The sequence below is a fragment of the Macrobrachium nipponense genome, chromosome 1, assembly GCF_015104395.2.
Source record: "Macrobrachium nipponense isolate FS-2020 chromosome 1, ASM1510439v2, whole genome shotgun sequence".
Lineage (NCBI taxonomy): Eukaryota > Metazoa > Arthropoda > Malacostraca > Decapoda > Palaemonidae > Macrobrachium > Macrobrachium nipponense.
Window position 1 is genome coordinate 53388890 of NC_087200.1, and position 22667 is coordinate 53411556.

The 22667-nt window shown below is 39.0% G+C and overlaps 1 protein-coding gene across 2 annotated transcripts in view; it reads left to right on the plus strand.

Moving 5' to 3' along the window:
* Positions 1 to 22667, plus strand: part of LOC135219304 (uncharacterized) — a 347240-nt gene that overhangs the window by 96491 nt on the left and 228082 nt on the right. For both annotated transcript variants that reach the window (XM_064255961.1, XM_064255960.1), the window contains exon 6: positions 21416 to 21552. In XM_064255961.1, the coding sequence (XP_064112031.1) occupies positions 21416 to 21552 (137 nt within the window). The remainder of the gene's footprint in view (positions 1 to 21415; positions 21553 to 22667) is intronic.

A 22667-nucleotide genomic window follows, 5' to 3' on the forward strand; every position in this document is an offset into this window, starting at 1 on the left:
GTTCTAACATATGGTTAGGATCAGGTGGTCGGGATTGGTTGTGTGCTCCTTCATAAGGTGTATTGTCATATAAGTGGATCAGCACCCATTGACAAAGTCCTTTCAGGCTCTGCCGAGTAAGCGGATAAGACCCCATCGGCAGACCCACAAGAACTCTTGGCCATAGATCATATATCTCGCTAAAGTTTCTTGAGGTGATGCAGACTACTGGGCAAACACCCACGAAGTCTACCACCTATCAGGTAGGAACCAAGGTTTTATTTATACCTACAACATATGTTGTTTACCTGTCTATTCCATATAGTAGCTGTCTCTTACCCTCCACCGAAGGGTGCCAATCAGCTATGTATATATCTGACAGGTAAGTTGATTGTATGAAAATGATATTGTTATGTTACAATAAAGTTTCATACATACTTACCTGGCAGATATATACAATTAAAGGCCCACCCAGCCTCCCCGCAGGAGACAGGTGGAAGAGAGAAAATATGATAGAAAACGGGGATGGTTCCTAGTCCTGCCGCCCAGGGCAGGCCGGTAGATCACCTGACCTACCTGTAGCGAGTGGCGCGAAATTTGAATTTCTGTCGGGGACGACGGAGTCTTAGCTATGTATATATCTGCCAGGTAAGTATGTATGAAACTTTATTGTAACATAACAATATCATTTTTTATCACTTGGTTCTTCCTTTTGCTTACAACTTTCTGTTTTTTATCACTTGGTTCTTCCTTTTTGCTTACTCCTGCTAATGCTAAAGGCCTCTTTAAAAAATAACGATCCAAGGAAGATTGCTTCTGCCTACTTTTCACAATGTTCCTGAAACGACTCGGGCAAACGTCATCGAACTGCGCAAGCATACGACCTGTGTAAGCCTTTTCGGGGTGTCTTTTTTTTCTATAAACACGTAGTGTTCATTAACGGCTGCCCGTCTTGATAATTATCTACTAATTGTTGCACCTCATGACTATGTTGGCCTTGGTGTCCATCAAAACCCTGTTCAACCAAATGCTCTCTCTGCAACTGATTTGGGTACTGAATGTTCGGCTGCTGACCTTCAACATAAACTGAAGTGCCTTGATTATACTGGTATGCATGTTGTAAATGATTGGTCAACACCCTCTGTTCAGCTGGGAGTGGAGATTCTACCAACCTTGCAAAGTTTCCAGTTATCCCATGAGAGAGACCTTGATCACTTATCCCATGTGAGAGATCTTGGTCACTTATCCCACGAGAGAGATCTTGGTCAATCATATCATATATGTCGTCACTCAAGAGGTGCTCTTCTTTTTCCATTTTCTGTGAAAAGATATGAGAAATTTTTTTTTTAAAATACACATCACTTATCCCACGAGAGAGATCTTGGTCAATCATATCATATATGTCGTCACTCAAGAGGTGCTCTTCTTTTTCCATTTTCTGTGAAAAGATATGAGAAATTTTTTTTAAAATACACATTGACGATACCGAAACGAATACCGTGTGCGTACTATAACAGTGCCGGTACCGAGTGGCTGAGGCACGCCACCACGTACATAGATGCATGATGGGAGGGACGCTGGCCAATAGGAGAGAATGATCTCATGGGCGCGACTAGCATCAGGAACCAATGGGAGAGCAGGAGGATGGTGGCGAGTCTACTAAGTTGGCGGCGCGCGAGTTTCAAAATTGTTATCGGTGGTTCGGGCGAATCTCGGACTTTACAGAAACCTTTCGTATCTTGAAAACTTTTCGTATGTAGAGCCGTTAAATTTTTCGTATTGGCTTTCGTATCTCGAGTTTTTCGTAAGTTGAGCCTTTCGTATCTCGAGGTACCACTGTATAGTGTATAGCAAGTAAAGGGCCTATGTTCATATACAATGGTACCTCGAGATACGAAAGGCTCAACTTACGAAAAACTCGAGATACGAAAGCCAAAACGAAAAATTTAATGGCTCTACATACAAAAAGTTTTCAAGATACGAAAGGTTTCTGAAAGTCCGAGATTCGCCTGGATAACAATTTTGAAAATCGCGCCGCCATCTTAGTATACTAGTAGACTCGCCACCATCCTCCTGCTCTCCCATTGGTTCCTGATGCTAGTCGCGGCCATGAAATCCTTCTCTTCTATTGGCCAGCGTCCCTCCCATCATGCATCTACTATGTACACGTGGTGGCGTGACTCGGGCACTCGGTACCAGCATTGTTATAGTACGCACGCAGTATTCGTTTTCGGGATCGTCAATGTGTACGTATTTAAAAAAAAAAAAGTGACCAAGATCTCTCACATGGGATAAGTGATCAAGGTCTCTCTCATGGGATAACTGGAAACTTTGCAAGGTTGGTAGAATCTCCACTCCCTGCTGAACAGAGGGTGTAGACCAATCATTTACAACACGCATACCAGTAGTACGTATAATCAAGGCACTTCAGTTTATGTTGCAGGTCAGCAGCCGAACATTCAGTACCCAAATCAGTTGCAGAGAGATCATTTGGTTGAACAGGGTCTTGATGGACACCAGGGCCAACAGAGTCATGTGGTGCAAAAAAAGAAAGTTGAAATTCTGTAAAAAAAAAAAAAAAAAAAAAAAAAAAAAAAAAAAAAAAAAAAAAAAAAAAAAAAAAAAAAAAAAAAAAAAAAAAAAAAAAAAAAAAAAAAAAAAAAAAAAAAAAAAAAAAAAAAACTACGTAAAGTAAAAAAAAAAAAGTAAAAAAAAGTTAAGAAAAAAAAAGAAGAAAAAAACGGCAGGTACGTATATTATTTTTAAAGTGTACGTACCTACATATGCAAAAAAAAAAAATGGCAGAAATTAAAGCCGCTTTTCATAAAGTGCAATCATTTGTAGAAGACACCCCCCGAAAAGGCTCACACAGGAACATTGTGAAAAGTAGGCAGAAGCAATCTTCCTCGGATAGTTACGTATGTACGTAGCCTCACTCGAAAGGTAAGCTTCCACATTTTACGTTACAGTAATAATATTTCTTGTACACTAATATACGCTTTATTTACAGGTTTTGCATTTTTATTCTTAATTTAAGTATTGAATGGTCCAAATTGTTGTAGCATTTCATTGTTTATAGGTCAATTTAGCTTTATTATGAAATTTACTGGGGTGTTTTTGGAGGGCTTGGAACGGATTAGCCATTTTACATGTAAAATGTGGTCCAAGATACGAAAACCTCATGATTCGAAGGGCGCCTCGGAACGGATTAATTTCGTATCTCGAGGTACTACTGTACAAAACAATCCTTCAGTCTTAACATTATGATAAATCTTCTAGTGCCAGCTGGAAAACTGGTAAAATTAATAAAAAACTGTGTACACAAGGAACTATTTGCATCTTTGCTAGATCACGAGGTCAGTGGGGTCTCCCACAATGCCTTCAGCATCTCATGATTGCATCTATTACTTTCTTACCGCCTTAAGAGAGGACACATTTTGTTCCCTGTCCTATTAAAGCCGGTTTAGTTTGCCCACTTTTTCTTTTCTTTCTGTTTGAGTGTGAGTGATTCCTGTGGGTTTGTACTGGTATCTGGATATCATGGATCATTTTACCTCCCTCTCCATAATATAACATATTGACTGTCATGATGTTATATCCTCCCTCCACCCTCACTTCTTTGGTGTTGCGAATACATCTATGCTTTCGGATTCAGTGGTATGCACTTTTGTGGGGAAATTGCAAGCATTAGAAGAGAAAATTGATAAGAAATGCAAGAAGAAAAGATGCAAGTCTACTTCTTCTTACTCTTCTTCCTCTTTTGGTTTGGTGTCATCGCAAGCTTCGATGATTTCAGTGTGTGGTCCAGTTAAACCTTGGAGGATAGGGGACTTCGTGACTGATCCTCATGCCAAGAGGGGAGGGATAATATCTCCTTCATCTTCAAGCCAGGACTGTCACATTCATGTTAAAAAGAAAGCCCAAGAAGTAGTAGTTAGCGTCGAAACAAAGACTGACGGCCATCATTCTAATGTGTCATCTAGGCTGAAGAAATCGACTGACGTTGGGTGGAAGCGGTTGTGAGTGTGGTTGGAGCAGTAACAGTGAAAGGTATCAATGGTAACGTTCACCTGGCAGTTGTTCAAAAGATAGCGAGGATTGGCCGTCGGATAACAGCTGCCGCGGTGCCGCGACATAGGGTTAAGTGACCATGAATCCCGCAGACGGGATATCACTCTTAATACTTAAGAGTGATATCCTTTCCTTGGCAGCCAAACAGAATTTTTTTGAACGCAGAGGAAATAGGGAATCTGGAGTTTTTACTTCTTGTGTAGAAGTTACTGACTTGATTTGTCAATTCAATAATCTTTCAAGGAGGTCTGAAACTCCTTCCACCATAGCTCCAACAGGAATTGAAGTGCTTTTAGGACCAAAGAAAGATATAAAGGTGTTGTATGAATCACCGTGTTCAAGTCATGAGGAGTCGTTGTCATGTGAATGCACGGATTTCAGGGTTGGATAATTCTTAGCGATCAAATAGATTGTTCAGGTTTCTTTCCCCCCCCCCCCCCCCCCCCCCCCTTTGCTGAGTGCTGAGACATTGGAAATATTATACAACACCTGTTGTTGTTTTGCTAGGAAGGCTTGTCAATCCAGATGTTGTGCTAATAAGACCTGGGTTGACCTTAGACCAGGTGAAAATGGACTGCCCTTCACTTCCTAGTCAAGAAACTGCTACATTGGAATCAATGGACCTTCTATTTTCCAAACAGCATCATGGATTGTATCTTTAGTCAACAGCGATGGCTAAGATTATCTCTTCAGATTCAACCAGGATATTAGTGGATGAAACAGCCTTTGTCAGGTTGCTTCAGTCTGGTTCCAAAGCAATTTCATATCTAACAAATTTAAGTGACAGCATTTGGGCTAATATCCTGTAGATGAGAAGAGAGACAGCATTGACCAAGTCAAGTCCTGGTGTAGATGGAGATTCTCTGTTTGCTCTTCGAAATGGTGATATCCTAGTCACAATTTCTGTTGTCAAAGGACTTACTAGGAGTAGTGATTGATAGAAGAAGGATGGATACCAATGATAGACTGGTTCAACAAGCAGTAAGCAAATCGACAGGAAATCACCCTGTGGAATATATGACAGCGTGAAAAAAAAATTTCATATATAATTGTTTACAAATCGCGCGGTGAGCAAAACAGTTAAAGCTAATGAGTTAATTATTTTGTCGTTGTATTGTACACTAAATTGGGATGATTTTGGTATATAACAAATTGTAAAACGATCAAAGCAACAGAGAGAAAATATTATCACAATATGATGCTTGAATTCGTAATGCGCGGATGTAAAAAAAAAGTTGTTTTAAAAAATTCACCATAAATCGAAATATTGTGTGTAAGTGTTGTAGCTTACAATTGCAGTTTTCGACCATTTCGGTCGAGTTCAAATTGACCAAAGGCTGAATATTTTCTATTTATCGTTATTATATGAAAATATTTCAAAACTGATAAAAGCTACAACCATGGATCATTTATTGTTGTATTCTACATGAAATTGCACACATTTCCATATATAAAACTTTATGTAACGGTTAATATAAAGCGGTGCAAACATTATGACAATTGGACAAAAACATTTCTGATTTTTTCAGAAGAGTTACCACGCGGACGTAAGGGAAAAGTTTTTTTCATAAATTCACCATAAATCGAAATATTGTGCTAGAGACTTCCAATATGTTGCAAAATAAAGGTAAACAATTGAATATTACTAGAATGTAATAGTTTTAGTTTACAATTGCGTTTTTGACAATTTCGGTCGAGTCAAAGTTGACTGAAGGTTGAAATTTTGGCACATCGTTATTTATATGAAAATATTTCAAAACTGATAAAAGCTACAACCATGAGTTGTTTTGTTGTATTCTATGTGAAATTGTGCACATTTTCATATATAAAACTTTATGTAACGGCTAATATAAAGAGATGCAAACATTACGACAATCGGACGAGAAAATTTATGATTTTTTCGGAAGAGTTACCACGCGGATGTAAGGAAAAAGTAGTTTTCAAAAATTCACCATAAATCGAAATATTGTGCCAGAGACTTCCAATTTGTTGTAAAATGGAGGTAAATGATTGAATATTACTAGAATGTAAGAGTTTTAACTTACAATTGCATTTTTTTACCATTCGGTTGAGTCAAAGTTGACCGAAGGTTGATATTTTGGCACTTATCATTATTTATATGAAAATAGTTCAAAGCTGATAAAAGCTACAACCACGGGTTGTTTATTTTTGTATTCTACATGAAACTGTGCACATTTCCATATATAAAACTTTATGTAACGGCTAATATAAAGCGGTGCAAACATTACGACAATGGACAAAAAAAATTTTGATTTTTTCGATAGAGTTACCGCGCGGAAGTAAGGAAAAAGTTATTTTTATAAATTCACCATAGCTCAAAATATTGTGCTAGAGACTTCCAATTTGTTGTAAAATGGAGGTAAATGATTGAATATTACTAGAATATAAGAGTTTTAGCTTACAATTGCGTTTTTCGACCATTTCGGTAGAGTCAAAGTTGACCGAAGGTTGAAATTTTGGCACTTATTATTTGTATGAAAATATTTCAAAACTGGTAAAAGCTACAACCATGGGTTGTTTGTTGTTTTATTCTACATGAAATTGCGCACATTTTCATATATATATAAAACTTTATGTAACGGCTAATATAAAATGGTGCAAAAATTATGTCAAAGTGACGAAATAATTTCTGAGATGTGTCGCTGATGCTTTTTAGTGCGAGAAGAAAGAAATCTGCGCTTGCGCGCCTCAAGGTGCGTGATTCAAAAGTTTTTACCAAGTTGGCCTATACGTAACTATTTTTCCGTGAATTTAAAAAAAAAAAAAACTTGCGTCAACGTTTCATGTCAATTCGGCACCCAACAGATCATTTTTGTCGACGTTAACTACGTCCAATCGGCATTTAATGGATAATGGCATTGCCTCTGTGATTCCTAAAGATATAATGTTTTCCTTATTTGTTGATGACCCCCCTCTATCGTTTGAAACCTCACGAATGGCAGTGGCTGAGAGAAAAATGCAGCTGGGTATTAACAAAATTGTCAAATAGGCAGAAAAAAGGGTTTTTAAGTTCTCTACGTTGAAAACTGCTGCTGTACATTTCTGCCGCATTAAAGGTATACATCCTGATCCTGACCTCTACATACATGATCAGAGGATATCATGTAAGGAAGAGAGACGTTTTTTGGGATTACTGTTCGGCAAAAGAATGGCTTGGGTACCTCACCTAAAAGATCTGAAAGTTAGGTGTATGCAAGCTCTGAATGTTTTAAGAGTGCTTTCCCATACTTCTTGGGGAGCTGATAGGAATCACCTAATGATCCTCTACAAAGCCATAGTGCCGTCAAAATTAGCATATGGTTGTGAAGTATACTCCTCAGCCTCGAAATCAAAACTAAATATTTTAGATTCGGTACATAATACAGGAATAAGGATTGCAAGTGGTGCCTTTAAATTGTCCCCAATCCCAAGCCTTTTGGTAGATTCAGGGGAACTGCCACTAGATTTATGTCAGATATCACTTGTTCGATATTGACATAGAATCCAGAGGATTCCTGACTCATTAACTTGCAAAACAGTTTTTAATGATAAACATACGACTTGCAGATAAAACCGCCGAGGCAGAAGATCTGGCTCGAGACCTGCTGATGTGGTCTGTGCGGCACAATAATTTCGAACATCGCAACCCGCTTATCTTTGCTGGATTAAACATCTTTGGATCTGTTGCAAGTTTAGGCTTAAGAATTTCAAATTGCCTTAAAATAAATAATCAAAATAAGAGAATTGAGTTTTTGCAACATAAAACGGAATTAGCTTTGTCCGAACTGCGTAGCCAGTTATCCTCAATCAATCAAATAATGAGCTTGGTGAACGAACATTCTAGTAATATCGCTCAGATTATGGAAGTACAACACTTGCTGGCTACGTTAGCTTATTATAGTTCGAAAATAGATCATATCCGTACCAAAATATCACATTTTATTGAGAAATCAAAGGACTATGTAGAAGCATCTCTTCTCATTGATGTCTGATGCTGCTTCGCGTCCGGTTTTGATTCTTGGAGATATGCGATGACAGTCGTTCACTTAAACGTCGATGTTGATGCTCGAATTCGTCTCGATGAAGGACATATCTTCGTCTTCATAGGATGTTTACAGTTGCATGTTGATTGAAGATCCCGTTTCCTCAGTTTATTATTGACTTATAGCTGGGCTTCGATGATATATTTCTTCGGTAGACGTACATGTTTCTTGTGTATGTAGATAGGCGCTGCCACCATTTTCTTATCTCCCGCTTGTCCACTTAGTATAATGGTGTAAGACAGCGAAAGATGGTTTGTCTTTTCTTACGACTGTTATTCGTAAGCATTGTGGGTTCTACTTCTCTTCTCGTCTACAGGTATCTAGTTGAGTTGATTCTTCTTTAAAATAAGGGAGATGATTCAAACGGAGGAAGTTGAAACTTAACAGCTTTATTTCTTAACTCCATCACTAGAATAGAGAGATGGTTTGGTCAGATGACCGCTCCGTTTCGTAACTAGAAGAGAACTAATAATACAGGGCATCGTGTCGATAGCGGAACACTAGCTATCTCAGCGATTTACATATAAAATGAATATGTAGTCCGCCTGCTCGGAAGTCATGAGTTTCCGCTGCGGGTTAACAGGTCAACCACTTCCCATGGAAGGTGTTGTTAGCAGTTTGTAAACAAAAATGATGATATGTCCAAATGCAAACCAGGCTACTGCAAGCATTGCACAGCGTGGTCTAGATTCACATTGGCACGTAGGACGCTCCTAATTCACCAATGACCCCTTAGGTCGTGGGTTCTATTTACAGATATGTAATTTATCTGCATATTTTAATGTATTTATTACATATGGTTGTGAGGTATACTCCTCAGCTTCGAAATCAAAACTAAATATTTTAGATTCGGTACATAATACAGGAATAAGGATTGCAAGTGGTGCCTTTAAATTGTCCCCAATCCCAAGTCTTTTGGTAGATTCAGGGGAACTGCCTCTAGATTTATGTCAGATATCACTTGTTCGATATTGGCATAGAATCCAGAGGATTCCTGACTCATTAACTTGCAAAACATTTTAACCTTTATGAACATAATCTGTGTTATCCAAAATGTTTTGGATACAGTTTTTAAAATTTTAGAAGATTATTTTACTCCAAAGGTCAAAGTCTGGCCATTCAAGTATTCTGTTGTGCCCCCTTGGAAGCTTCCTTCTGTGGAGCATGCAGGTTCTTCACTGGTAGCAAGGAAGAAATGAGTGCTGAGATGCTGCGCATTGCTCCTTTTTAGAACATTTGGCAGACCATGATGGTTCAGTCATAGTTTTTACAGATGGATCCAAGGCTGACGCAGGCGTTGGTTATGGAGTTGTATTTCCCAATTTTAAAAAGAGTGGAAGGCTGCCAGATCAGGCATCCATTTTTACAGCAGTGTGTTATGCAATCATAACTATCCTTAAAGAGATTGCTTGTTAATCTGGAGAACACTTTGTTATATGTTGCAATTCACTGAGTGTCTTGCAAGCTATTGGTCATTTTAATTCACTCCATCCTATTGTTATTGAAATTTTAGAGTGGGACCAGTTGCTTAAGATTAGTGGTAGTAAAGTATCTTTCTGTTGGTCCCCTGCACATGTCGTTTGGATATACAGTGGCCCCCCCTGTATTCGCGTTCTCCGGATTCGCGGACTCACGGATTCGCGGATTTTTTCCTGGACCATATCTACCCATTATTTGCGATGAATTCGCCTATTTTAAAATATTAATATTGATCAATACTGTATTAGTAAGTTTAATAAGATTAAATGATATCACATAATAACTATAATTCTCTCTCTCTCTCTTACAGAGATATATGCTTTCTGTATGATAAATGATTTACTAATTTTCAAATATTAATATTGATGTAAAGAGCAATCACTTCAATAAAGAAAATACTACAGTGAATTAGTAAGATTTTAGTTCCTTCAAACTCCAGGTCTCTCTCTCTCTCTCTCTCTCTCTCTCTCTCTCTCTCTCTCTCTCTCTCTCTCTCTCTCTCTCTCTTTTACGGAGATGAGAGATTTTTATGGTACACGTATGTATAATATGTTTATTAATATTTTCATATGATAATAATAATACTAATAATAATAATAATAACTAATTACAAAAATCATATGTGAAAGTATTTTACCAATACTACGATAATCTTTCCATCTCTCTCTCTCTCTCTCTCTCTCTCTCTCTCTCCTCCTCTCTCCCTCTCTCTCTCTCTCTCTCTCTCTCTCTCTCTCTCTACAGAGATGATATTTTTTGGATGATGATTTACTAATTTTCAAATATCAATATTAATGTAAAACAGCAATAATATAAATTCATTAAAGAAAATACTAAAGTGAATTAGCATGATTTTAGTTTATAAATAAAAAGAATTATGTAAGAATGAAAGAAAATGCATTTTACCCCGTGTCTGTTCTTTGAAAAGAATCCCAAAGTAGCCAAGCATCTTGGGCCTGGGGTCCAACAACTGTCAAGTTGTGTGTTGCTAATTCTCAGGATAATGAAAAACTCTCTCTCTCTCTCTCTCTCGTCTCTTCTCTCTCTCTCTCTCTCTCTCTCTCTCTCTCTCTCTCTCTCTTCTACGAGATGAGAGAATTTCTATGGTACATGTGTATGTTTATTAATATTTTCGCATAATAATAATAGTAATATAACTAATTTCAAAATTCATATGTGATAGTATTTTAAAGAAGTATAATAATCTATCCATTTCACTGTTTTAAATAAGGATAACCCTCTCTCTGTCTCTCTTGCCACACGAGATACTATTATGTCGTAGTGGTAACTCTCGCCCTCTGTTTGGGCGGGAAGTGTATGTATAAGTATATCTTTAAGGACATTACTACATTTTATGGTAAAATAATATATGCAGTACTAGTTTACAAATAATATTAAGTTTAATGAGGTTTAAAGAAACAGTAACAATAACATTCTCTCTCTCTCTCTTCGTCACTCGCTCTCTCTCTCGCCTCTTCTCCCCTCTCCTCTCTCTCTACTCCTTCTCTCTCTCTCTCTCTCTTTGTAATTCTTAAAATTATATAGTCGGAAATGGAGAAAGAGAACGCTACATGATAATTCAGGGCATGGAAACAGGATAGAAGGAATAGCAGAAAATATCATGGAACTAAAAATATCAGAAAGAGGCAAGCAGAGGTAGATTAATAGCCCAAAAATATACCGGAAGGAAAAATAAGGAAAGCACACAGGACATTAATCCACTACGCACACAGCATCGATAATGGCAGCGTCTATTCAATGCGTTGCCAGCTCATCTGAGGAATATATCAGGAGTGAGCGTAGATGTGTTTAAGAATAAGCTCGACAAATATAAAATAAACTGTGATTCCCAGACCATCCAAGATTGGGAAGATGCAAAATATACCGGAAGATGTACTAGCAACTCTCTGGTAGACATTAGAGGTGCCTCACACTGAGGGACCGTGGGGCAACCCGAACAAGATGTAGGTCTGTAAGGTAGGTAAGGTCCTCTCTCTCTCTCATGTATGTTTATTTGTTTTGTAGTGTAAATAAATGATTTACCTTATAACTAATTTTCAAATATTAATAAGATTAATTAAAAATAGCTATTCCCAGTCTTTTTATCCATTTGGAGGAAGGTGGGTGGGGGAGTAAATGAGAGTTTGATATATGAATTGGCAGAGGGGAGGAAGGAGTCTGTGTCTGGAGGTTAGTTCATTCTCTCTCTCTCCTTCTCTCGTCTCATCTCTCTCTCTCATTCTCTCTCTCTCTCTCTGTTATTTGCTGTAGGTATATATTTTTAATGGTAAAATGTTTAAGATGACTGAAATGATATTAATAATATAACCTCAAAGATTAATGCAGTAATAGGTTAGTAATTTTAGGTATATTTGAAAGTAGGATGTTATTAAAGGTATACATTTGTTATTTGAACTTTCAAGATAGGCAGTTATAAGCATTTTTAGTGGTGGTTTTAACTATTCACGCGGGTGTCTGGTACAACTCCCCCGCGAAACGGGGGGGGGGGGGGGGGGGGGGGGGGGGGGGGGGGTGGGGGGGGGGGGGGGGGGGGGGGGGAACACTACATACATATGCTTTTTGTATAACTGAATCACAAAAGTTAGGAACGTGATAAATCCATAATATTCGGATCAAGAAATTGAATGCATAAGAAAAATAGGGAAGATTTATGCTATCCTTCACATATATTAGATATTTGTTATAATAAAGCCCACAAAAAGTTTTATAGTGTAACACGCAGAAAGAAAATTTTAAGAACATTCTCAGTTTGCCTTATTTTAACGGATTTGAAACCATTAAATCATTGTTAAAAGCTCTTAATGTCAACCTTGTTTTTTCCTATAATAACACACTAAAAGGAATGTTAATAAAAAATAGCCCCAGAGAAAGCAACAACATAATATATAAAATTCCATGTATGGATTGTCCCTCATTTTATCTCGGACAGTCTAGCAAGGGCCTAGAAGTAAGGCTAAGCCAGCATAAATATTCTGTAAAAACTGGGCAAACATCCAATGCAATATTCATTCATTTAAGTGAAAACAACCACCGAATAAATTGGGTTGGTAGTTCAGTAATTGCAAGGTCAAGAGATGTCTTATCACGAAATCTTTTAGAATCTGCTTTAATACAACTTACTTTTCATTGTAATTTCAATGTTAGTCGTGGCCTTTTTTATTTAGACCCTTGTATTTGTGACATGTTTAAGAATGACCTCAAAGATATAATTACAGACTTAAATAAAAATTAGTTGCCTTAGAGTTATCTTCGTTGTAATGTACAGTGGTACCTCGAGATACGAAATTAATCCGTTCTGAGGCGACAGAGGAGGACAAACGGCAGATATGTATGTACGTACACTTAACTTTACGAAACACATAAAAAATGTAAGGAAAACTAAACTAAAATTTACGAAACACATTAACAAAACTGTAACACTTAACTTTACAAAAAACTGAAATTAAAAATTTTATTTTGTCTTTTTTATTTTTTTTTTTTATTTTTTACTTTTTTATACTTTACGTAGGGTTTTTTATATATATATATTTTTTATTTTTTTATATATTTATTTATTTATTTATTTATTTATTTATTTTTTTTTTTTTTACAAAATTTCGACTTCATCACCACTTTCAACTTTCTGTTTTTTAGTATCACTTGGTTCTTCCTTTTTACTTATTCCTGCTAATACGAAAGGCCTCTTTAAAAAATAACTATCCAAGGAAGATTGCTTCTGCCTACTTTTCACAATGTTCCTGAAATGACTCAGGCAAACGTCATCGAACTGCGCAAGCATACGACCTGTCTGAGCCTTTTTGGGGTGTCTTTTTTTCTACAAACGATTGCACTTTATGAAAAGCGGCTAGAACATCCTTAATTTCTGCTGTTGTCATAGGGTTGTCGTCCTCCTCCTCGCCGCTGCTAGAGTACTCCTCTTGAACGACGTTATGTTGCATGGCCTCCAACTCCTTTAGGTCAAGATCTGGTTGCAAAAAAGTTTCAGGATTGTCAACTGTTTCTGAATCTGCAGCACCAGCTTCGCCCACGTTGAATCCCTCGAAGTCTCGGGCGGATACAGCATCAGGCCAGAGTTTCCTCCGCGAGGAATTCAAGGTTCTCCTTGAAGCCTCTTGCCAAGCTTGGTCGATGAGTCGGATGCATATGACGATGTCGAAATGCTCCTTCCAAAATTCACGCAAGGTGAGGTTTGTGATATCGGTGATGTCGAAACATCTCTTGAAAAGATGTTTCGTATACAGCTTCTTAAAGTTCGATATCATTTGCTGGTCCATGGGCTAGAGGAGAGGGGTAGTGTTAGGCAGAAGATTAAGATTCTTGATGAAGGAATACTCTGCTAGGATATCTTCCTCGAGGCCAGGAGGATGGGGAGGTGCATTGTCCAACACCAGCAGACATTTCAGAGGGAGGTGCTTCTCTTCCAAGAATTTCTTCACTGTCGGGCCGAAACTCAGATTTACCCACTCGGTGAACTCAAGCCTCGTTACCCTGGCTTTCGCATTAGCCCTCCACATCACTGGAAGCTTCTCCTTAATGCTTTGTGAGCCTTGAAGGCTTGAGGAGTCTCGGAATGATACACCAGTAGGGGCTTCACCTTGCAATCCCCACTGGCGTTTGAACAAAGTGCGAGATTAAGCCTGTCTTTCATAGGCTTATGCCTGGGTAGCTTCTTCTCTTCCTCCGTGATGTACGTCCGACGAGGCATTTTTTTCCAAAAAAGGCCAGTCTCATCACAGTTGAAGACTTGCTGAGAACTGTAGCCTTCCTTGGTCATCATCTCGTCGAACGTCTTTTTAAAGGCTTCGGCCGCTTTCGTGTCCGAGCTGGCAGCCTCCCCATGCCGCACCACCGAATGGATGCCAGTCCGTTAACGGAATTTCTTGAACCACCCATGCGAAGCCTTGAAGTCTGGGGTTGGTGTTGATGTCCCTTCTCCTCTGTCGTCTTCCGCCTGGGCAATCAAATCGCCAAAAATAGCGCTGGCCTTGTGGGAGATTGCCGTCTCCGTTATCGTATCGCCAGCGATTTCTTTGTCTTTTATCCAGACAAGAAGAAGCCTTTCCATCTCGTCGTGCACGTGTGTCCTCTTGCTGGACAAAATAGTGACACCCTTGGAAGGTATAGCTGCTTTGATGACATCTTTCTGCTTAAGGATGATGCCTATTGTCTACGGATTTCGGCTGTATTCCTTGGCGGTCACACTCAATCGCATACCAGCTTCATACTTCTTGATAATCTCCATCTTCGTCTCCAAAGAGAGCATCCTCCTCTTTCCGTGAATTTCAACTTTCTTGGGACCCATGACTACTATATACTGTACGTAATTTACGTATAAGTAGAGTAAAGTTCTCGCACAACACAATAAAGTACGTATACTGCAACGAAATCACTAACGAATTTACGTTAATAAACGAAATCGTTAGAACGAACGAATACCGCGTGCGTACGATAACGATGCTGGGACGAGTGGCCGAGGCACTGCTACGTAGTAGATGCATGATGGGAAGGATGCTGACCAATAGGAGAGAAGGACCTTATGGCGGTGACTAGCATCAGGAACCAATGAGAGAGCAGGAGGATGGTGGCAAGTCTACTCAGTTGGCGGCACGTGAGTTTCAAAATTGTTATCGGTGGTCCGGGCAAATCTCGGACTTTACAGCAACAACCTTTCGTATCTTGAAAAATTTTTGTATGTAGAGCCGTAAAATTTATTGTGTTAGTTTTCGTATCTCGAGTTTTTCGTAAGTTGAGCCTTTTGTATCTTGAGGTACCACTGTACTGGGTTAGAAGAAAGTCTGAGGTCCGAAGCTTGGTTGGTGCCCAACTCCTTCCTTTTAAACGTATGGGTTGCCAGATGCCACAGATTCCTTGCTTTACAATCTTTGTTTTTACCCGGTTTTTAGCTGATACTAGATGTTGGACAAGGGCACAGTGGAAGAAGTTCATTGTCCTTCATCAGGGTTCTACAGTCGGATCTTCCTGGTGCAAAAGGCTACATATGATTGGAGACCAGTCATAGATCTTTCCACGCTGAACCACTTCATCAGGAAGACGAGGTTCAGAATAGAGACAGCTGGACAGTTTTGGCAGCAGTAAGGCAGAATGACTTCATGCTTACGACATACATGAAGGACACTTACTTCCAGATCCCAATTCACCCTTTACCCAGGAGATTCCTTCACTTCAGTCTTTGAGAGCAAGTGTTCCAGTTCAAGGCCCTTTGTTTCAAGTTGTCTACGGCCTCTCAAGTGTTCACAGAGGTCTTTACCTTGGTTTTGACATGGACCCATGCTCAGGGGATTCGCCTGTTGAGATACCTCAACGATTGGCTGGTCTTGGCAAGTTTCAGGGAGAAGTTGGTTGGGGCAGGGACCATATTCTCCAGTTTTGCCGGAGCCTAGGCATCGTAGTAAACCTGGAGAAGTCCAGTTAGCTTTCCAGCCAGAGGATTCTTTACCTGGCTATGTTAATAGGTATGGCAGCGTCGAGGGTCTTACTGTCAGACCAGAGGTTGCAGAAGTTCAGGGCATTGGCTTGTTCCTTCCTTGCTCAGATAGAACAACCAGCTGTCTAGTGGCAAGTTCTTCTCGTTATCTTGTCATCCCTTGAGAAGCAGGAGATTCTACTCAGCATCAGATACCTCTGTTGAAAGAGGTAAGGAGAGACCTATGATGGCAGTTGGACAACCAGAACCTTACAGTGGGAGTCCCTCTACACTCACCCCCGCTAGATATGTTCCTGTTCTTGGATGCTTCAATGGAGGGTTGGGATGCTCATCTCAAAGAGCTCCTAGTCTCGGGCATTGGGAGTGCAGGGGACAAGCTGCTCCACATCAATGTATTGGAGGGAGTTCCGAGAGAGGGTTGAAGGTCACTCGGTCGTTCTGATGTCAGACAACACCACTGTGGTGGCCTATGTGAACAAACGGGGGCTGGTGTCTCTCCAGCTCCACTCATTGACAGTTGAGATGCACCAATAGGCAATCGGAGCTCATGGCCAGATACATTCTGGGCAGAAGGAATGTAGTGGCCAACTAACTAAGTTGTCAGAGTCAAGTTCTGGTTACGGAGTGGCTCTACATCAGGACATAGTGGAAAGGCTGTTTCACCTGTGGGTTAGACCTCTTCACCACCCACTTCAACAGGAAGCTAGAGGTCTACTTCTCGACGGTCCCGGATCCATTCGCTGTGGCTGAGGATGCTCTTCAGCACCCTTGGGACAATCTCGAGGTGTACGCCTTCCCCCCGTTCTGCCTGATCCGTCAGATCCTGAACAGAATAATGAGTTCAAGGAATTTCCGAATGACCTTAGTGGTGTCACTGTGGCCCCAGTCAGAGTGGTTCCCAGACCTTCTGTCGGTATTGTCAGCAGTTCTGAGAGAAATTCCCCTTTGGCACAATTTCCTTTACCAACATCTGTGGAGAGGTTCCACTAGTCGGTAGGGTCCCTATGTCTCCACAGCTGGAGACTGTCAAGTATCTCCTCCAAGTGAGAGGCAGGTCAGATATCCAGCTACCTCAGGAGGTCTTCGTCAGTAGTTTACCAGGGCAAGTGGCCCATCTACTGTGATTGGTGTCATCAAAGTGGTTTCTCTCCACTAGGAACTTTAGTTCAGCGAATAGCACATTTTCTTATCTTTCTCAGAAGCGAGGAAGGTCTATCCTTCTCTGCCATCAAAGGCTACAAGCTGGCTAGGGGTTGGGCCTATGCCTGAAAGGCATTGACATCTCGTCATCTTGGGAAATCTCAGTGTTGTTCAGGAGCCAAGCAATCCTGTTCACCCAGAGAACTCAGCCTCCGATGTGGGATCTTACTCTGGTACTGTGTGGTCTCACTCACTCAAGCTCTATTCGAGCTGCTGTGTCGGTCATCAGACAGAGATCTGACTCTATAGACATTTTTCCTGTTGGCCTTAGCTTCCTCGGAGAGATTTGGAGAGCTTCATGGCCTAAGTTATGATTTTAAGTACACCAAGTGATAGGGTTCTGTGACCTTCAAATTCGTCCTGGAATTCATGACTAAGACCCAAAATCCCTCGGTGCATGATGACAGATTTGCCTTGTTTTCAGTTCCCTCCCTTAATGAGTTTTTAGACTGTGATCTGCAGGAGTTATTGCTTTGTCCCATCAGAGCTCTGTATTGCTATCTAAAAAGGACTCATCACCTAAGGTCTAGGTGTCGTAGACTTTTTGTTTGCATGGGGCAAACCAAGAAAGAAGTGTCCAAGAATACCATTTCATTTTGGCATTGTGAGGTGATTAAACAGACATACTCCTCACCTTCAATTCTGTCACAGATACTGTGCATGCGTAAGTGCATGACATCAGAGGATGGGGTTCCTGTCTGGCTCTTAAGAAGAACTTGCCTGTTCATAGGATTTTGAATGCTGGTTCCTGGCTTTGCCAAACCTATTTCACTTCCTGTACTTGAAGGATGTTGCCCACAGGTCCTTGGACACTTTTTCCTTGGGTCTGGTGGTGGCTGCCCAACAAGTTGTGTAGCTCATCCAGTGCCCCTGGTGGCACATTTGGTATCTTACCTAAGATGATTGTGTGGAAGAGAGAATGAGTGAGTTGGCTGGTCTCCTTTCTCTTTTTCCCTTTGTTCCTACGGGTGGGTTGAAAAAGAATTGTCACGTCATATGCTGGATCTAGTCCGATGCAGGTGAGTTCGGGTGTCATACTGCGTTGCTTTTTTGGTTTATATTCCATACAATAGATAAATCTGCTTCTCAGTAGCATGTACTCCTCTCTCTAGCAAAGGGAGGGAGGAGTGGTGACAAACCCCCTTGTGTCCTACATGATCTGTTACAAGAGCAGGTGGAGTTCCCTTGGTCTTTCATAGATGCAATGAACCTGGACATGTATCATTGTGTGTAATCCTAGAGGGCTTAGTTTTTAGATACTCACATATCTAGTCGCTCACGGGCTCCAACCCCCTTCTTTAGAACTCAGAACTTTTAGGAAGGTGGGTCAGGTGGGCTGAACCCCCTGTCAGTTCAGGGTACTTGTACCTCCTTCTAAGTATAATTCTATCTTATTGTTAAGACCGAAGGTTTGTTTCGGTATGAACAAATGACAAATTTTTAATCAATTTGTATTTTTCATAGCTAACAAACCAGAGGTCTTAACATTGATTGCCCACCTCTAGCCACCCTTCTATTATCCTGGGTTGGAAGAAAGACTAATGGGTCACAGGGTTTAGACATCGTCGGTGGCCAGCCTCCACCTTATATACGCATGAGTTGCCAGATACGACAGATTCTTTGCAGTACAATCTTTGATTGTTTCTAACTGGTTTCCAGCTGACACTAGAAGATTATCCTATTGTTATGACCTCAGGTTTGTTAGCTATGAAAAATACAAGTTGATTAGAAATTTGCCATTACATATTGTATACTATACTGACCAAGTAATTACATAATGGGAGCCGTCCCACCTCCCTGCTTATGAACATACAGCACAAACATATTTATCTGTTTAGCTACGTTGTACCTATTTTCCCCCAAAAATGGTGGGGTGAGTTACCTACATCCAAAACAAAAGAGTGCTACTGCGATTTCCAAAATGTAATAAATTTTTAGGTATATAAAAAAATTTACTACAAAAATGTCATATTTTCATTTTTTTGTGACTACTTTTTTATTATTAAAATTAAAGTTTCCAAAGAATATATTCATTAGGAAGTAGTAAGAGGAAGTATAGGAAAATACAATGACAGTGAGGCATATTTACTGCATATTTGTGCTGCTGTTCAGCAAATCTGTTTGCTCTTGACAGATAAAGGAGATCAGGGATCAATTATGAATGTGAAAGATTTTTGTTGAAATACAACTTATAAAGAAGTTACAAACAAGAGACCATCGGTTCATGGTTCAAGTTGTAACTGCTACTATCAGAAAACAGAAACCTACCACCACGAACAACTCTTATCTAAATTAAATAAATCTCTGGTAGAAGCAGACATCCATACCAGAGAACAGTATTCTAGTGAAGGAAGTACAAATGGCCTAAAACATGTCATATTGATTTTATCAATGTTATAAACATATGAGGCCTTATGAACATTACCTAACTTTTGTGCAGCATATGCTTAAACTTTCATTAGATGTTTCTCAAAAGTTGGATATGAGTCAAAAGTTACACCTAGAATAGATGAAGCTTCAGACTCATCCAGCAAAATTCCATCCATCTGAAGAGGGAGGAATGGGATGGGGTAAATCCTGTATGAGATTGGCTGTAAATAGTGTAGTGTTTTTGTTGTACTGGAGTTCAGATTCATAGCCCACCGACTACATCATTTTCAGATCCAGTCTATGTTCCGATTAAGGCTGAGGCCAGTTTCATTTCTCATAAGTGGAGAAATGAAATAAATCTCTGGTAGAAGCAGACATCCATACCAGAGAACAGTATTCTAGTGAAGGAAGTACAAATGGCCTAAAACATGTCATATTGATTTTATCAATGTTATAAACATATGAGGCCTTATGAACATTACCTAACTTTTGTGCAGCATATGCTTAAACTTTCATTAGATGTTTCTCAAAAGTTGGATATGAGTCAAAAGTTACACCTAGAATAGATGAAGCTTCAGACTCATCCAGCAAAGTTCCATCCATCTGAAGAGGAGGATGGGATGGGAAATCTGTATGAGATTGCTGATAAATAGTGTAGTGTTTTTGTTGTACTGGAGTTCAGATTCATAGCCCACCGACTACATCATTTTCAGATCCAGTCTATGTTCCGATTAAGGCTGAGGCCAGTTTCATTTCTCATAAGTGGAGACTTGACTACACCAACAACTGTTGCATCATTGGCATACTGAATAATCTTTTCCAAGCCAGTAACCATATCACTTGTATGTACTAAAATGACTGTGGACCAAGAACACTACCCTGTATAACTCCAGACACAATGTCTTGGTTCACTAAATATTCTGTCCACTGCAACTCACTGCTGCCCACCTGTATGGAAATCTTGAAGTGATCCTAAAACATGTCCACCCACTCCAATATTGTGAAGTTTATAAATAAGTGCCTTGTGATTTACTAAATTCAGGTATAATCATTTCTAGAGGTTTTTCTCCTGTGTTAAACCAATGAAATAGGCAGATAAGTGTTTTGAGAGGGATTTTAAGCATATTTGCAGATTTTAACTATTTGTGGGGGTTTGGATACAGTAAGTAAAATTTCAGTTTCATTGTTATTACCTTAATCTTAAATAGAGTTGTAATAGCCTATCTTAAAATACATTTGTAATAGCCTAGTATTTAACTTATGTAAATGGATAGTGAGAGTAACACCTAGCCTAGGTCAATAGTTCATACACATTTTGTACCTTGTGATAAAGTTTTCTTCATAAATAAATATACAGTAGTGGTCATAAAACTTTGGTAGACTGTGGGTAACAAAGTTAGGCTACCTGCCTACTGAACCATGTCATTCATGAGAGAAAGAGAAAGAAGGGATTTCATGTTTTTCAAAGTGTATTTATGCAGTATATTTTGTTACAAGTATGGGGAAAAAAGGTGGGTAATTGCCTATTGCAACTGTTTTCCTATCCCTTGTAGTGCCAATACCAGTAGTTTTGGACAGTGCAATTATAGTTATGTAATCTTGTTTTGTTGTTACTATTGTTGTCGCTTATATTTTTCTGGTTGCGGTATCAACAATGGATTTTTTTATTGGTTCTTTCATCCATTCTATTGAGGAAGCCACTATGCACCAGCTCTCCTGAGACAGCCACCCAGCAGATATGAGAGAAGCAGTTAATTGACATTGTTATTGAAGTCCAATTCAGTAATGTATGTTTGGTTTTTCACAGGGCTGACAGTTGAAAGAGAAAATTTGGATTCAGTTGTACGCGAAGAATGGAAAAAGCAAAAATTGGCTTCTACTGAGATGACAGTTCGGGAATTAGAACGTAAACTTCAGAGACTGAATCCTGAGGATCAGGAAATTGTAAGTTTCATAATATTTCTCATTAAATTTTCTCCTTGAAGCAGTCTTACATTTGGTTTTTTGAAGTAAAGCACATTGTTTTACATGCAGTTTAGTAAAAACTGGTTATATGGTCATGAAGGTGCTATTGCCAAATGGTATATTTAGGTACAGTGACACCTCAGCTTAACAAACAGTTTGAGGCTCTGCCCCTCCCTGTAATTAACAAAATCTGTAAATAACAAAGATAGATAAATATTCAACAGAATACATACTGTATCCTGGAAAAATTCACTTAGCTTCTAGCAAACAGCAGTTCCAATAGTATAATTAATAGCCTATCAGAAGTGGTATTTTGATATTTTCGTTTAGTCAAAAATATTCACTTATTCATTTTCAAATGTATTATATCTACAAAATGAATTGATTCTAAAAATACCTACATTGTAGCAGTACTGGACAGTTTAACTTAAAAAAAAAAATCCTATTGCTATAGTTCTGCATACTTACTAGGTGTGCTTACAAGATGTAAAGTGCACAAAATATACCATGTAAAATGCACAAACATGCAATGCATATATAGAAAACAGAAATCCTTGTTTTAACATAGGCTACAAAACACTGTGTTTGCCCCTCTGGTACAATTGTTTTATTAACATTCATTAAAGCCTCCTCCTCCTCCTCCTCTTGTGGTAAAATAATTTAATAATTTATATATATATATATATATACACACACACACACACACACACACACACACACACACACACACACACACATATATATATATATATATATATATATATATATATATATATATATATATATATATATATATATATATATAAAGAATAAAAGACACAGAGAGCGAGAGAGGCAAACACACAGTAAATGGTAGTTTGTCTTGATACGATGCTAGTGCCTGTGTATATAGTATGGACACACACACACAGACTTGTCATATTTCTTATAATTAACAAGTACTGTTTCAATGACCACCACTCAGCAAAACAGGCATAAACAGCAGTAAGTGCTGACATTGACAGATAAAAACTTGCTAATTCTCAATGGTGACTTCCATAGTGAAAATTAAATGGATTTTATTTATCCCTCACTCAGTGAAATAAAAGGTCTGA